Genomic DNA, 18,423 nt, shown 5'->3' with positions numbered 1-18,423 from the left:
GGTTGTCAGGTGGGATTTTCGAAAATTCATAAACATCTAAAAAAAATTCTAATTCAATATTTCGTGGAAGGGCAGACAAAAAATTTTCAGTGGTTGAAGACTATAAACCCTAGATATCACACACAAAAAATGAAGTTTTTTCGAAGATATGCATTTTTAAGATCCAACTTAAAAGTCTGTCGTCAAGTATTTTTAGTAAAAATTTGCTATTCGAACACACCTATTCTGTTGCTGTGATTCATGAGAAAGGTATTTCACTTGATCCATATATTTCATTTTTTTAGTACTGTGAATTTTCGATGTTATAAAGTCAACCTGTAGCCTTGATATATAAAAATGATAGAATCTGAAGCGAGATGATGTATCAAATACTTTTGCTTTTTACGTTTTCAAGACAAAATATTCAACTCAAACACGCCCTAACATAAAAAGGTGCACTCGATTTTCTCTTTTCGATGCAATTGTTACCCATTTTTTGGAATTATTTCTTTAGTTACATAATGGAAGGGCAGAAACGAAAATTAAGGAACAAATAGATTGATATGTTCTCTGTCCGTGGTATTTTTATTTTTTAAATCGGAGGTTATGCATTTTTTAGATCCAACTGAATAGACACCCATGTCGTGGACTTGATATCTAATTGTTCTGCTTAATTATGTAATAGATAAATTGAAAACTTATGCAAATGGTGTTTTTATGATAAAATACTTCGTAATTAAGCCGAAAACTGTCATTTTATTTATTTCTACTAACTTTTAAAATTTTTGTTACTATAGTAAACATTACAGTAAGCATTTATCGCCTTCTCTAACAAAGACCTTCGATTCTTTTGTTCTATTTCAACTGGGTTTCCGCCTGTAAAGGGTTATTTTCACTACACAGGCGGAAACCCAGTTGAAATAGAACAAAAGAATCGAAGTAGAATCCTGACTGTACATGAACGCAATTTTTGGTGATTATTTTATTAGTGGTTACTAAAGTAAAGTATAATAATTAGGAAATACTGTAATTCAAATACATTTTACCTACCCATATTACATGAACATGCCACATAGTAAGAATGGGAACACGAAACAGTATGCCATTTAAACTGATCAACTTTCTCAGCTACTACACAATCTTTAGAACTTGTAACTACGGGTTCGTAGTCGTTCCAGTTGGTGTGATTCAACGTGTTTCCTAACCAGCCTGTAAAAACATTTACTCCAATTTTCGTCACGCCAATGTAGACGTCTTCTACATGGGGATATGAATCACTGTAAAATATTTAAATAAAAAAAATTAGTTTCAATTATTTACTGATGTTTTACAATTATTAAAAGTCTTGAAATAATTTTACTGACACATTGTTCGCAAACATCAAAGAGATATTTATGACTTTTTTTCAAAGAAAAAATGGAAATCATATTTTATGTTATAGATATTTCATATCTTTTGAATAGTTTTGTGGTGTTTCGTAAATTATACCATAGCTTTTGTTGAAACCCCCGGCAATAACCTCACGAGACGAAGTCGAGTGAGGTTGCCGAGGGGTTTCAACAAAAAACTATGGTATAATTTACGAAACACCACAAAACTATTCAAAAGATATGAAATATCTGTTTTAACCTATTGCATATGTTGTTGTTTAAATATGTGTATTTCATATATTTTTGTTTATTAACTTCAAAAATAATTTTGATAAGAATCGGTCAAATTACCCTTTTAGGACCTTACACATTAAGCTCCGCCTACTTTCTAAAATACGCACGGGCTTCTGAAACAGCGGGAAAATCAGTTGGACAGGATTTTTCGACAGCGATGGATGCACATCTACATTGGTGACGGGTAACGTTACAGACTAAAAACTGTTGAAGGAATTATATGTTCTGCATATGGACGCAAGATATAGTTTGAAAGATTTCTGGAACCCAGATTTAAAGTTGAACTGCAAAGGGTTAGTTTTTTTTTTATTTTATCAAAATATTTGAAATGTTTTTAAGTTTTAGGTATTAATTTATAATTCTGTGGAAATTTAATTCACAAGAATCTTTCTGAGAGTCTGAATGAATCATTCCATGTTTTAATTTGTACCAGAAGCCCAAGTTGTACATTTAATATAATTTAATTCAAAGGGATTTCAAAATGATCACGATTAAACTTTCGGATCATTAAAAATCACATGTTGACTATAGATAATTTAAACAAAAAGTTCACCTTTATTTAGAGTAACCAGACGCTTTCTATTCTTAACGGCCCAACATTATAGTTATTAAGCAAATCGTTAAATTAAGATGTATATAAAATCGGATACGGATCCAGGATTTTGAAAAGGAGGGGGAGTCTAGCCATCCAACATTTGGAGTAATAATACGAAATATCTATGCATTTACCATAGAATAGAATAGAATATTTTTATTTCCCAAATTACAGGGCCCTTAAAGGGCATAAAATCTGATACAATTGAATTACATAATTGGCAACAACAACAATAATAGTCACTTGAAAATATATATTTAGTATATTAGCATTGGTCAGAATCAGAGCCAAAAACCACATATATATTGTGAATAAATATAAAGCTTCTTGAAAGGGGCATGCCTTCCCCCTCCCTCCCCCTTAAAAAGCCGCCACGGCAAATTTCAACCTTTACATGTAGCTATACAGTTGAGCCTAAGGGACTACAATCCAAGTATACATCTCAATAACCGAAAATCGAATTATATTTTCAAGTATAATATAATAATATATTTATATATACTTTTTTTTTAAACTTTGTTCTTGAATCGAATTTTCGTTCATTTGAAAATATAGGACAACGGAGTTGGTGTATGTGGGTTCGATTCCCACCCTAGGCATTCATTTATTTCGGCTGGTGCAAAGCGGGCAGTTTAGCTTAGTGGCCCCACTCTGACTCTGTTGTTCCTATTTCAAAAAATTCAATCGGCCTCGGATAGGCCTTGCTATCTTTCATTTTTTCTTTTCAAATACCAAATACAACAAAACCATGGTATAATTGTGAAAATTATACCATAGATAGCTATGGTATAATTTTCGGTTATTGAGATTTATACTCGTGTTGCATTCCCATAGGTTACATTGTACAGCTATAGGTTAAGAAATGAATATTATATTACAGAATGACATGAAAGTGTAAAAAGAGGTATCATTATACATTTCTTTTCAATTGATTTGACACCGTACCATTTCTAAAGTCTTCTGATTGAATCTTCCCAAAAATGTTCATTGTCTACTTTGAAGTTCTTACAACTTGAACATGTGATCTTACTATCATGTCAATTCTGAAATATTTTAGCAAACTTTGAACATTTTTTAAGTAATGATAAGATAGACATCTGAAATAGAGACAGGAAATTATTCAGAAATTAGCTTTATTCATTTATTCATTGGCTTCCATGCGAAATTTCACAAACTCATTAAAAGGGATAGATGCAGAATAATTTACCCCCAAAAACATTCTAGTTCATAAGACATACAAGTGTTATTGGTTCATTAATAAACATTTTAGAAAGTGAAATACAACGATTTGTGTAGAGCTTTTCCAATGAATCGTCAACTGACATTGAGAAGTCTCAGCTAAAAATAGAGCCCATTTGTGGGCCTTATAAAGAACACACTCCTTTACACTATTTTTTTCAAAGTCGTGGACAACAGTAATCTACATTTAGTAAATTTTTTAATTTATAGAAAAATGTGAAATAACGTTTTTTTGAAATATTTGACATTACTATATGCGTAATTCCTCCTTTACCAACACTTCTCTACTCAAAGTTATCATAAATATACTAACGATATCAAATCTGCTAGAAATTCCTGATGTGATTGTTGAATTACTCTTGCTGGTATTCCTCCTCTTTCGTTGCACTTAGCAGCGCCATCTGTCATATTGTATTCTACGTCTGTTACCCAATAACAAGCACCGTCTTCTTCGTGTATTCCGAGGATATCACATACATTTAAATTTTGTGCTAGTGTAAATCCTACAGAATAATTATATAGAGCTGTTGAATACAAACTCATATTGGATCTCTCTCTCTCTCTCTCTCTCTCTGATAAAATTATTAAAAAACAAACATTTGACTATAGTATACCTACACTACTATTCTTCAATCTAAACTTCAATAAAGATTGGAAGAAATTGTCCATTTTTGTTAAATAAATAAGAATGTCAAACGGAAACGATAAATCTACCTTTTTAGGGAAAAAACTAATTCAAACAAAAGATTCTCTGAAACTGACAGCATCAACATCATCAAGAAGCTTGATTGTTTTATTGACAATATACATATAGTAAAATTTTGAATTTATATGTGGCGTTTGGAGAAAAGGAAATCGGCATTCCGTTGGGAACCAACTGTTCTCCTCCTCTTAGCGACTTGCCTTTTTTTATCTATTTTGTGCAGACTTCATACCGGAAATTCCATAGAAGACTAAAATACAAGCATCATCATTTAACTTCAAACTCTGCTATGATGTCCTCTCACTAAATTGATCATCAGAGTTTGGAGACTATGTTGACTTTTTCTATCCCATCGAACTTTATAAATAGAGTGTAATGTCTGTCTCATATATTCACTTTCATCTAAAATTGACAATGAGGGTCGTTTGAGAACTAAACTTCACAACAAAAGAGATGATTTGAGTTTTCTCAATGTGAACTGTCCGTTTCTATATCTGGCAACATTCCAGCAGCGCCTTCATATGTAGTATATATCCTTTTATTTTATTTCAGTGCATATGATTCCAGAGTTTGAGTTTTCTGTCATGATTTCTCTGATAAGAAAGCTTTGAACCAAGGATTCCTAGTGGGTAGAGTGAAGTCACCCCTTTCGAAAACTTCCACGGATGCCAACATGATTTGGCTGACCGTTATGAATTTTTTTGCAGATGACCACAATTCTATTCTAATGGTCTTGTCCAAAACCCCGTCCTCTTTTCAAAAATCAAATGTAACTTTTCACAAAATTTTCAATTGCCCTGAACAACACGACTAGTTCCACATATGGCGCAGGATCTGCTTGCCTTTCCGGATCACCTGCGCGTTTTGTTTGGGTTCATGTACGTCAGTCAATATTTTTTTATGCAGAGTTTTGTTGGCTGTTGCTTGTTTTTTCGTCTTGACTTTTCGTTTTTTTCTTTGAAAGGGAATATTTTACCAAAGAAATTATTTCCCCGCTAGATAACAAAATTTTACGGACGAAAAGTGGCAAAAAATAGAGAGATGGTTCCGATTCTTTATTACAAATAGATTTAGAATTATAAAAATGCACCAAGGTGTAAATATGTATCGAACGGCGTTTTACGTTTCCGCATTTTGGCACTACGTTTCCGCATTAAAATTCCTACGTTTCCTCATTTTTATAGTCCTCTTTTCTGCATTGTTTTTACATTGATTTTGTTAAAGGTTATTTACGTTTCCGCATGTTAATTTTTTAATTTTTAATGTATGCCTCTTCCGTTTGCCAGGTAAACCTTTTGCCCCCTGCTCACCAACGGGGAGGTGGAAGTAGGACTTCGAGCAGGATAAGTCTTTATGATTAAAATGAAACTATTAACTTTAAATGATAAAACTCATACATGGTCATATATCAATTACAAGTCAATGTTCAGCACTAAAAGTTTATATATACAGATCATACATGGTCATATATCGATTAAAAGTCAATGTTCAGCAATAAAAGTTTATATATACAGATAAAACAGTATACGTCAGTATACTATTATACAGTACATGTAGCGCAGTTTACATATTTGTCAAAGCGGAAAACTTGTAGCCAACTGACTTTATGAAGTCTAACCTCGTAATCTCTTTTTTAAAGATCATTTGTTATCATATGTCTTAAATGTATATCTTAGAGCGCAAACGAACTTTAAGTAGAAATTTAGTTATAAGGTTCAAACAAAAAAAAAAGGAGACAAATAAGTTATATTTTTTTTCAGATGCAGAAGAAGTCCAAGAAGGCGATATTTTAAAATTCGCATTTTATGTAATGTGTTTTGACAGATTTCATATTCAAACACTACACATGTGGAAATAAGTGTGTCATATATCATTTTGTAGATAATTCAATGTAGATTTACGACATAACAAGTTGCAGTGGGATGACAACCACGGAATCGAAATATAACGAAAGTTCGACCAATTCGCGACCGATTGTCAGTTCTCATAAATGCGAGTTGGGTACCTTGTGGTATATTAAGGTATGTGCCTGTGGAGATATAGTATGATTGCCAAGAGAAAACTAGCCGTCTTATCGCAAAATTTAAACAATACATTGAAAGGAAATCAAAAGTAGAAAATAATATGTTATATTCATCTGAAAAAGTAGCCTGTACGAAAGGGGATCAACATCGAGTTTTCTATTGTCCATCATTCCGTGTAGCCGATTTTCTATGCAACTGTAAAAACGCCTTATAATTTAAAGATATGAGAAGTCATTCCAGAAGAAAACTGTAGTGCGCTAAAGCATCTTGACCATTCAATTTTTTTCTGATACAATATAGATTAATTGATCGATCTAATGTCGCATGAGAACAGACAAACGAATTCGAAGTCATTGATTATGTATGGCAATTAAAATCTGAATGTAGATTTAATTTACTTGTAGAAAATATATTAAAAAATAAGTGAAACAGCATTTCATAACTTTACTTACTTGATATTTCAATCGTTATAAATAAATAAATCCATGAAATCATTGTTATAATTTGTTCCTTTTCTTACTTAGACGGGAATTAAAATTTAGTATCTACAAAGGATAATAATATCTTGTCGCTTTATTTTTTCCGTCACCATATGATCATTTGATTCTATAAATTTTCTATTTAGTTTAGAGATTTTGAAGCAACTACCTCAGTATACAGATTTCAATTAACTACAAAATCAGTCAGAAAGAAGAACAACATTACTACAATCATAACATCAAAACTGTAGACAAAGAATGGAATACAATGTGCATTTGTCATCAATATGTTTTAGTGATTTCTCCGAAATGACAAAATAAATAAAGAAATTTAAGCTGAAAGGTTTATTTTACGCTACTTTAGTTTGTTCTTATATATTTATCGATTAATTCCATTGGTTTATTACTCGTGGACAAAACTTATTGATAATCATTTTAACTAATTTGTATCCGTTTCGATATCTATTATGTATATTCACAAAACCAACATATTTTTGTTGCCGCTAATCAGTTGATGGAAGGTTTAACATTTATTATCTATAGATAATTCTAACATAATGATTGGCATCTAGTATGCATTTCTATACCATTCAAAACTGTTTAAAATTAAACGGTCCATTTAAATTTATAGTTTGAGACTATGTTTTGTCGTCCGTCCCGAAGATTTCTTCAGAAAAAAAAATAATAGAATTAGCATATTTCTATTTTGAGTTAAAAATCTTGTTTTGTATGATATTCATATTAGAAAAGGTTCAACAAAATTTTTTTTTTATGTCTTTCAGTTAATTATTTTTTAAACCAGAAAACGTTATTTTACTATTTTTTTAATATCAGATATAAAACACTTCATCCCTGCAACTATTTTGATTTTTCAACTACCACCAGTCATAAAGTTGTATCAAGCATATAGCAACTATACTTTTAAAAATATACACGAAAGGGAAGAAATTATATCGCACAAAAGAGAAACATTTCGGACCAATAAATTACCTTCTTCAGTCAGAGATGTTTTTTTTATATTTTGTGTTTTTTTATACCCCCGTTCCATTGGAGGGCGCCACTGTGTATCCCTGTCAGTCAGATGTCACATGAAACTTCCGTCGCATTTTCTCATAGCTATAAGCCAGATCTCCCTTAAATTTGGTGACAAGTTTTCTGTGAACATAGTTACATCACCGTTTGACGCAGTTTCACATGCATCGCTCATCATGATCAATTTCTTGTTTTCCGTATACTTATATATTATTACACAAACTGGCCATGTTTTTCAGGAAATACATATCAGAGCTTTCTTAAGTATGATAGCAAGCTTCCTGTGAGCATGATTTACCATGAGATGTGTTTTCTCATTCTCCCCTAATCAACTTCCTGTTTACCGAATACTTATATAATCCTTCATATAATGGCCATGTATGAAATTTTGGAGTAAGGCCAATTTCCCCTGAATTTATTTCACACCAGAGCCATTTGAAAAAAAGTCTTTCAGGCTTAACTTGAATTCATAGTATAATAGCCCAATGAATGTGTGTACTTTAAGGTTCTTACGACTTTATGGCTTTATTTCTACACAGGTCACCAATTTATACACGCCTGAAGATGGTCCAATCCCGCAATTTTGAGAGGTTTTAGCAAACGTTGAGTGTTTATCCCAAAAAATGTATAAGGACATCGTTAACCAAATATAAAACTTATGTTGGATGAAAAATTATGAATATTCTTTAGGATACACATTAATCCAAGCTGATTAGTGAGGTCCTTGGCTGCAAAATTCGACAAAAACATGTAGCATTTACAATTTTGTATCAAAATGCCTTCAACAGCAACAAGAAGTTTGGAATATTTTTATTCTTATTATTAATATGATCTAGATTCTTTAATATTCAATTTCCAGTAGAATTTGACAACTTTTACATTTTGAACCTGTGAATGAAAAAAATACATGCATGGGAAATTGGTCCTACCGTAGCATTTCTCTCAGTGAACCACGAAATTTCATTTTTTTCTGTAAACATGTTATACCATGTGTTAAGTTTTCACATACATTGCTCATCAACTTTCTATTCGCACAATATTTATAGTGGGGTATCATTGGTTTTCTTTTTCTTCTTCGTAGAATAGATCTTCTGAAAGTTTGTGCTTTTGTAACATTCATAGAACCAATGAAATAATGAATTTAATATGCATTTTCCGACACTGTCTCTGTTCTTTGATTTTCGTTTAAATGTTAGAATAATAAAAAAAAACAGTTAAGCGAACTTATGGAGAAAAACGAGTGTATATTCAAATATAATGTTAATCGTCATTTAACTGCTACTGTAAACGATTTATATCCATTTTTCACTTTTGATTATCATATTCGAAGAGTTTAGAACTTGAGTACTAAAAGTTATTAATCTTCTGTATTTCACTAACCAATTTTATTGTACACGACACCAATAAGTTGATCAACTTTTATCATTTTGTTTATATCATGTATATGTGTGGTGTAGGTGTGAGATAAATATTGTAAATGTTTACTCATCGGATCAATGTCCGAACGTAACAAAACATTGATTATAAAAATTATGGTCAAAGTTGAATAAAATACAGAGCTAAAGTCTATGTGCATATGACTCGTGTTATCACTTGAGGTTTGCTTTGGAACATTGAAGATAAATGAATTGAGGTGTCAATAAAAAAAGGCGTAAAAAGGGTAACCAACTAGGAATAACTAAAATCATGTTTTCGTGTCTTTGTTTTACTATTCTTTATGTGCATACCAAAAGCATGCTTATGGGGTCAAGATAGTAATTCATGAAAACCAACATTCTGGTTAAATAATAATTTGGACGGCGTTTAGTTTATTTCTTTACTTTGTTCGTTCAGACTAAAACAGTACGTTAACTCGAGACTTCAATCATCAAACAGGATACATCAACTTAAGTTACAAGTAGTTTTTTTAGAGATTAAATCATGTAATCAAATATTATTTTCTGAAAAATGTATACATATTTTTGCAACACTCTTATAGCTTTTCATTGGTATTGAACAAAAACCTAAATATGCGTTTAAAATATTTGGGCGGCCTTTCATTCTTGTTTGGTTTTTTAAGATCAAGGCAGTGACTCAAAACTTTTTAAATCAAACAGGATCCATCAATTTAAGAGATTATATCAAGTATGTATAAAATAATCATATTCAATCAAAACAAAACAGTGGTTTTTCAGAAGGAATGTTATGTTTTGATCGAATAAAAAAAAAATGTATACATATGTAATATTGTAACATCATATAACAGAATCTACCAATTTAAGAGACAATATTAAATATGTATACATTTGTTTTATATCCAATCAAAACATAGTGGTTTTTCATAAGCAACGTTATAATTTTGATCGAATATGAAAAAAAAGGAAAATTTGTGCAGTATGCCCTTATATTTTTCAATTATGGGTTGTTTGCCTGTGAGAGAGCTTTCATATCTATGTGTAATATTGCAACATCATGTTAGTAAGTGTTTGTTATTGATAACATCGTCTGTCTCGTCATGGGGGTAACGTGACCTCCATGTGATTAAAATGTAAATGCAGTATATGTGTAACTTAAAATCGTTGTTCAACAAAACCGGCAAATTTGGTTCACGACAAAGGCACCATGAATAACTATGAACGAGATCCTTTGCTGATAAACAGTGATGACGAAAATCGATCTACACTTGTTAAAGCTGCATGGAGTTCTGGAAAGACTACACAAGGTCGTTTCTCTGCCAGAACAAGAAATCTTTTAATTGCAGTAATGAATGTTTTCTCAAATGTTCTTATGAACGTGTCACTTCCGGTCTATGCTGGAACTATGGAAGTAATTGGAAGCGATATTTTTGTACTTCTGTTTATTACGTGTTGTTGCATAGCTGTGGTGTTTACTCTTCTGACATTGTTCGTGAAATATTCTAAAATTGACAGTACTGCAACATTGAGACCGACATCTAGCTATAAAATTCTCTTTATGATGGGACTTTTTACAGCTATGAACGGTATTCTTGTGGTATATGCCAGTCCGCCAAACAGAACACCGCCGTATTTGCAGGGTATTTTGCAGTCATCTGTCATACCATTTACCGTGCTACTAAGATTGGTTATACTGCGAAAAGGTAGGTATTGTTGAATAAATAATGTTGTGTTTGATATAGGTTACTGTAGATCTAAGGCTGGTAATACCAAAAACAAGGTAAGTACTGTTACATGGAATATTTAATGTATATATATATGGTTCTGCTATCAGACAGGCATTAGCAAGTAGATGATGATGACGATGATGATGATGATGATGATGACATTGAAAACATTTGCTGGAATAACTATCATGATTTACACCAAATTAAAATATCCAAATATACTTAAAGGATGTTCTCTTCTCTTGTTTTTCAATTTTTGCCAGATATTCGGAATCCTCTGGTTTTATAAATGTAGTGCCATTAAAAAAAATTTGCCTGCTAACCCCTACTTTTCTTCTCATAGTTTTGTTACATATAGTTCAAAAAGCCATATTTGAAAATATCAAAAAATCCTTATTATTTTTTCATAGTTTTAGAAAGAATGTTAAATGCAGAAAAATCTAGAGAGAATGATTTCCCGCCAAATTTTCGATGGCTTATATCTCGAAAACAAGCACACGGACCCTTCATTTTTTCTGCTTTTCTAGTTCCTTTATTTTTATACTATCAGTGTTAAACAGTGTTTTAAAAAGTTTGTTATTTTGAAACAGAGTATAGAACATCCTTAAAAAGTTTCAGCATTAGCTTTTGAATATAATGAGATGTGATATGAATGTCAATGAGACAACTCACGATTATAGAAAAAGGGATATAAACAACTACAGGGTATCGCTGTCAACAAATGTGCAAAGGAGTAGGTCCAGTAAGACCCCTTTTTGGCCCCAAAATATAGCAGTTTTACAAAATTGTTAAAATGTAAACTTTTAGCTATTTATTGGAAAGTAGAATACTTCTGCTACATAAATATGGACAGTTTTTGACAATACAATGCATATATATCGGGTACTAGCATCATTAAGTCATGCTAAATTACTGAAATCTTCACAATTTTAGCATTTGAGTTAAATTTTAGACGGTTTCCGTCTTAAATGGAAGTGGCCGCATTTGTGTTCATTCTTAATATTTAAATGCAAGTTGTATTTGATGATAATACATAACATATATAAAGGTTTAGAGTGAACACGGATGCGGCCACTTTTATTTTTGACAAACACCATCTGAAAAGTGACATATTATGGCATATTTGATAGATTTTTCATATTTAAGCTTGAATCTGAGCGTCTTTAATGATAAAATCAGTTCAAATCTGTCACATAAACTAATTGAATCGACTGAAGTAGACACTTAAGTGTTTAAAAAGTGACCAAAATCTTTCATCAGATGAACCTGAAATTTGAGGCCAAAATCGGCCCGGCCTTACCGGACCGACTCCTTTTAAACATAAAATGTCCATTGATGTATGCGCTTGCTTTATTGCATTCTAGGAATTAGCATTGTTCGTGGTATCTGTACTGGGATAGTACTTGTTGGAATATTCATTACTATAGAACCTCAGATATGGGGTTTGGATGAAGATGCTGGTGAAACGGGAACAAAACCAGAGTCAACCGGAGCAAGAATTCTATGGCCATTTTGTTTCCTGATGGGGTTCCTTCCAGTTGGTTTAATGAATGTTTTCTGTGAAAAAGAGCTTCAAAAAGAAGAGGTAAATACTCCATTTTACTTTATTTATTTTTTTTCATACTGGAACAAAATTTCAAATAGCAAACTTTAATTCTTTTTTTGTTTTTGTTTATTATGTGTTGTGTGACACATAATTGAATTTAAACCACAACAATTGAGAGTGGGAAAACCAAAGTAGCGTAAAATGCTTCTTTTTTCATATGAATGAATATTTCTTAACGCAATCGTACCTTGTGTTTAACATTTCGTATTGTTTTAAATCTGTTCCATAGCAGTGAAATACTTTCTTCTTTTTTAACAGGGTCAATCGTTCAGCTTTATTACGTGGGGACAATATTTCCAGACTGCTATTATGGTTTGTTTCTTCTGGGTAGATTTTGTTCCAGGTTTCGGCAGTGTATGTATATATAAAAATATATATTTATTTAATTTACGAAAAATAATTTTCATCGATCATCGTTGTAAACCTGTGTTTTATCAACTTCACAAATTATACATGATGGTCTTGAAGTATAGATTCTAGGTACTGACGTTGTTTATCATCTCAATTACGTTTTGTAGTGTTCTTTTTATTTGTCTTTGTATGTGTTTAACCTTTACTGCTTAGTCCATTTTGGTGATATACTTTTGGCGTGGCTCGGTATTTATATATCCCGCTAATTTTTGCTTATGTACTTTGTCTATAGAGTATCTATGTGCCATTTTGTATTTCTTTGTTGAAATAAATATTTGTTTTATAGTGATGAAGATTATAACACAATGTTGACTGCTGTATCTCAATTGATTTTTGACAATTTTACCTATTATGTCTGTTTGTTTTGCTCACACATTGTTGTCAGTATAATGGAAATCTATGCGACTGTCATACAAGTGAGAGGTTTAGCTAGCTATAAAACCAGGTTTAATCCACCATTTTCTAGATAAGGAAATGCCTGTACTAAGTCAGGAATATGACAGTTATTCTCCATTCGTTTGATGTGTTTGAGCTTTTGATTTTGCAATTTGATAAAGGACTTTCCGTTTTGAATTTTCCTCGGAGTTCGGTATTTTTTGCTATTTTACTTTATATCAGATACTGATGTATTTCAAATATTTCTTTCGAACTTATCTGACAAGTCATAAATGATCGAAATGTGCATGAATCAACTAACTCACGTATCTTGTAACTAAATATAATTGCGCTGTGAAAACCGTTAAAAACGGCTAGTTAAATGGAATACGTCATTTCAAGCTACATATAATACTTGGTATGTGATATAAAACAGCTACACAACACAGGTTATATAACTATATTCATTTTTTATACCAAAATAATTATCAGATATAACATCCAAGACAGCCATTTCAAACTCTAAAGGACTATGGGTAAATGTGCGCATTTTAAAATATAACCCAGAACCTTTTAGATTTTGAAACGGTGAATAATCAATTGATACGTTTAGATTATAATTCTTTGATTTATAGACATATGAATTTTTTTCTACAAATAGACTCGCAGAGTTAACATTAGTAAATAGAAGAAATATTAAAGTAGATTTTGGAAAATGAAAATGTTATTCAGCCAACGAAATATGATACTGCTGATGACAAATTTTGATACATTAATGTTTCTAAAAAAAAAATGCATGGAGGGATATCTGTATTCAAAATGATTTGATCTGTTTTTGAAAACAATACGTTGCCCTACTTCTGATAAATTTTTGGTTTTGATCAAGAATGTCCTTCTTATTCGTTATATGATGTATACTAGTACTTTAATTATTTTTTTTTTAATTTATGAAAATTATAAAGAACAATGTGAACATAATACAAAACTTAACTATTGTAAAGTCTCAAAAATTATCTTATCTTTGCATCCCAGATTTGTTTCCACCTGCAGTATAAAATTCACACACGTGTTTTTCTGTTGTAGTCCTCATCAGGAAAAGACTTTTTTCATCGATTACAAAGGGGTCTGCACTGCAGTTTCAGTACAGAAAGTTCATGTAACAATCTTGGAGGGAAAGCATGGCTGTTTTATACTGGATATACATTCGGAAACTTATTTCAGTTTCTACTGATTCAGTATGCCGAAGGAGCTGTCTATGCTGTGGTAGTTCAAGCGCTAGTATCACCTATAGCTGCATTATTTTGGAATTTATTCCAATACAATCCCCAAACTGATGTTTTTCAATACAAACCTACAATGAACACAACAACAGCTTTCACATTTGGCGGATTACTACTTATATTTCCGGGAGTTATTCTTTATAACTATTTCAGTGGAAAAGAAGCAAGTGAAAAGGTATTAAACCAAGAACTTGAAGTACATGCTTAAACAGTTTGAATATTAAATCGTTAACATTTTTGTATTATTGGTTATACTTATATGAGGGGCGGGTGGACCCTTTTTCGGACGTCTGCATTCGGCCTTTATTTTTGCGGGAATTGGTATTTATGCTTTGCATGATGTGCTTTCTGTTTTATGTGTTTTATGCCTTGTGTTTATCATATATATGTATGTCGGTTAAAAGTTCTACAGAGCTTATGTTGTATTGTTATATGTATAACCGACTTTAAATAAATCTTTTATGATTATAGGGATTTACACTTACCTGTACTCGAGAATTAATGAGTAATTTTCTTGATCCTGGAAAGAATGCCTTATTTTTTTCCGAAATGCTACTGCCGTTAGAGAGAAAACCAAGGGATAACCATATTTTAACATTTGAATATTTTTTTTATTGCGAAATTATGACATCCTTAGAACTCTCAAATAGTACTTCGATTCAGAAGAACGGTTTTCACAAGTTACAAACCAGTCATCTTTCTTGGTGGGGTGGGGTGGGGGAAAGGACGTTATTGACGAACGCATTTTTAGACTTGAATAAAATATAAACAAACAAGCAAACAATTTATTTTCTATAAAATACAGGAACAAGATTTTTGTTTTTAAACTCAACAAAGAATTTATTCAACCAACTTTTTAAATTGAAATAAATAATGTTTTACTTCCTTTCCGAAACAATTTGTTTTTCTAAATGAATTAGTTATGATAAAAGTTATTTAATATAAGATATTCCCCCGGCCAACAAAATATGAATTTCGTTTAACTGTTATAAAGTTTAACAGAGAAATTTTCAATTCAATGAATTCAATGAACATTTACAGTACACTACATTTAGTTAGCTCGTGTGAACAAATCTCATGAACAGATATTTTAAACCGGTGTACAGATGAGAACAAATTCAATGTTAAAACAGTGTTCATCACATGAAATTAATTGTAGACAGGTTTACAGTACTCGACGTTTGGTATGAAATGATGAAGACGGCCTTAGTAAGTCTTAATTAAAATCGGCATATATCTGCACAATAACCATAAACACAATACAATACAATACAATACAATATTTTTTTTGTCAATCAAGGACGCCCTAAGAGAGCAGTATAATTACAAATAATTTATTACAATGATTATTATTAATTCTTAATGATATATAATGACAAAATATAGAATAGAGAAAAAATAAACACAAAAGAAAAAGCAAAACCCCAGATATGTATATATATTTAACATATAGAAATGTTGAGGCATATATTCAACTGTTTATGGGCATCATTAGTGCCATAAAATTTCATTTTTGGCCTATGAATGATTCACTGGGTCAGTTAACCGGCATCATTTACTTTTTTTAACATAAAAATAAACACATGAACTCTGATGAGCTCTTTTACCGACTATCACCTATAAAACGTGCAGCTTCGTGCATATACAAATAGAATTACATAAAATGTATATTTCATCAAAAAACCCTTACTTTTGATTAGCTAAAGGCATTCGCGAGGCAATCCAATATCAAATTGTATTTCTCAATAAAATTCAACATTCATGACAACACGTGCTTCTTATGACAACGTCACACCAATACTTAGGAAAACGAATGAACAATTTGCCATAACTTTTAATTTCAAGGTTGTAAATAAAATTTTATTATAAGAATTGAATGCTACTTTTTTTTTAAAAATTTTATAGGATTCTAAATGCGTTGATCGTGCACACATTTTAGTTTGAAGCGCGCGCTATATTTAAAATGTGATTCTGTTAACGCTTTTACACCCCCAATCAAATTACAAAAAGAAGCATTAAATTCTTAAATAAAAGGGCATGCAAACATGATGCTCCTAATTACGCACTGTTTCATAACACTTAACTTTCTATATAACATCCATGCCAACATATTTAAATACACATATTTCTACCCAAATTCTAAAATGTTGGTGTAGGATGACTGGAGTAATGGATGTGCGCTCACACGCTACAGAGCTATCATTGCTGAACGATGGGACCAGTTTAAAATTAGCGCTGAGTTCTGTCGGTGGCAATTTTCTTAGATAACACCAAGAGAAATGTAAATTGGAAGATAATCCTTTTAATGACATCGTTTCAAATTTAAAATTAGATTTAAGGTGGTGCTGATGATAAATAAAGTCGTTGAAATGCTACAAAATTAATAAGTTTGATGCATTGTAATTACTTGCTCATTGTTGAATACCTCCTTTTATATAATAATGAAGGGGTAGAATTCTGTTGTTATTAAAGAGACTGTTGCGTTGTAGTACCTTATCGGTTACACGTGTAAATGGATATATAATGTTTAAACCGATGCTGTATTTTTACCACATACAACTTTAATTTCAACCAACAATAAAAAAAAAACGAATTGTCCCCAGAATTCTCAACAATATTTATAAATTTAAGAGGAGGAATCCTAAGATGTCACAACCATCTAAGGTTTCTAATGCCTGAGAAATGTTCACTTGACTTTCAAACAAGCTCTGCACCTCGTAAATCGAGTCAATATAAACAAACTATAACTTTTATAACTTTTTCATATACATTTACTTTCTTGCAATCACGATTCTTCCTTTGATCAATTATGGGAAGGGCATTGGATCCAACCAACTGCAAATTATTTTCGCGAGTCAAGTATATGTTAGTTACCAGCATCCTAATATAAACCCGTTAAATTCGTTATTTTCTCAACTATATTTGATGGCTAATTATTTTGTTGTGTCAAATCATTAAATGACTCGATAATTTTGTCGTTGAAATTTAGGGCTCGTTAAATTACATGGTGTGGGAATTCCGACTTTGTTTAGAATGTACTTGGCTACGGTTAGTTGTTTATTTTTGTCAAGTTGACTTCGATATGGGATGTTGCTACCTTTATATTTATTCATATCATACCTTTTTCATAACTAAATTTTTATGAACTATTGAATTTTCTGAATATTTTGTAATTAATAAAATTGAGAATCTAAATGGGGAATGTGTCAAAGTGACAACAACCCGACCATAGAACAGACAACAGCAGAAGGTCACCAACAGGTCTTCAATGCAGCAAGAAATTCCCGCACCCGGAGGCGTCCTTCAGCTGGCTCCTAAACAAATATATATACTAGTTCAGTGATAATGAACGCCATACTAAACTCCAAATTGTACACAAGAAACTAAAATTAAAAATAATACAAGACTAACAAAGGCAGGAGGCTCCTGACTTGGGACAGGCGCAAACATGCGGCGGGGTTAAACATGTTTATGAGATCTCAACCCTCCCCCTATACATCTAGCCAATGTAGAAAAGTAAACGCATAACAATACGCACATTAAAATTCAGTTCAAGAGAAGTCCGAGTCTGATGTCAGAAGATGTAACCAAAGAAAATAAACAAAATGACAATAATACATAAATAACAACAGACTACTAGCAGTTAACTAACATGCCAGCTCCAGACTTCAATTAAACTGATTGAAAGATTATGTCTTCATCATATGAATATCAGGCACAATCCTTCCCGTTAGGGGTTTAGTATCATACCATCATAACATATATGAGAAGAACATAACCCGTGTCATGCCAACAACTGGTTTTTGAATAAATGTGTTTAGTGCCGATGCAAAGACCCTATAAGTGAATCAATATTAACGCCAAAATATGCAATCTTTAATGACCTGACAACAGTATCGTAACTATATCCCTTCT

At 31.7% G+C, this 18,423-nt stretch overlaps 1 protein-coding gene across 1 annotated transcript; it reads left to right on the top strand.

Moving 5' to 3' along the window:
* Nucleotides 1-10,220: 10,220 nt before the first annotated feature.
* Nucleotides 10,221-15,346, top strand: LOC127719708 (uncharacterized). Its single transcript, XM_052225943.1, has 4 exons — nt 10,221-10,812; nt 12,201-12,421; nt 12,701-12,796; nt 14,312-15,346. The coding sequence occupies exons 1-4, from the start codon at nt 10,317-10,319 to the stop codon at nt 14,714-14,716; spliced, it is 1,218 nt and encodes a 405-aa protein (XP_052081903.1). The 5' UTR covers nt 10,221-10,316; the 3' UTR covers nt 14,717-15,346.
* Nucleotides 15,347-18,423: the final 3,077 nt, after the last annotated feature.

This window comes from Mytilus californianus, unplaced genomic scaffold (genome assembly GCF_021869535.1).
Source record: "Mytilus californianus isolate M0D057914Y unplaced genomic scaffold, xbMytCali1.0.p SCAF_11, whole genome shotgun sequence".
NCBI lineage: Eukaryota > Metazoa > Mollusca > Bivalvia > Mytilida > Mytilidae > Mytilus > Mytilus californianus.
The sequence above is the reverse complement of the archived record's forward strand: the minus strand, read 5'-3'. Positions and strand labels throughout refer to the sequence as shown.

Bases quoted from the DNA above. Each gene is read 5' to 3' on its own strand.
- LOC127719708 (XM_052225943.1), top strand. From the start codon at position 10,317: ATGAATAACTATGAACGAGATCCTTTGCTGATAAACAGTGATGACGAA. The intron at 12,422-12,700 runs GTAAATACTCCA...CTTTTTTAACAG, and splicing joins AAGAGCTTCAAAAAGAAGAG to GGTCAATCGTTCAGCTTTAT. The intron at 12,797-14,311 runs GTATGTATATAT...TTTCTGTTGTAG, and splicing joins TTGTTCCAGGTTTCGGCAGT to TCCTCATCAGGAAAAGACTT.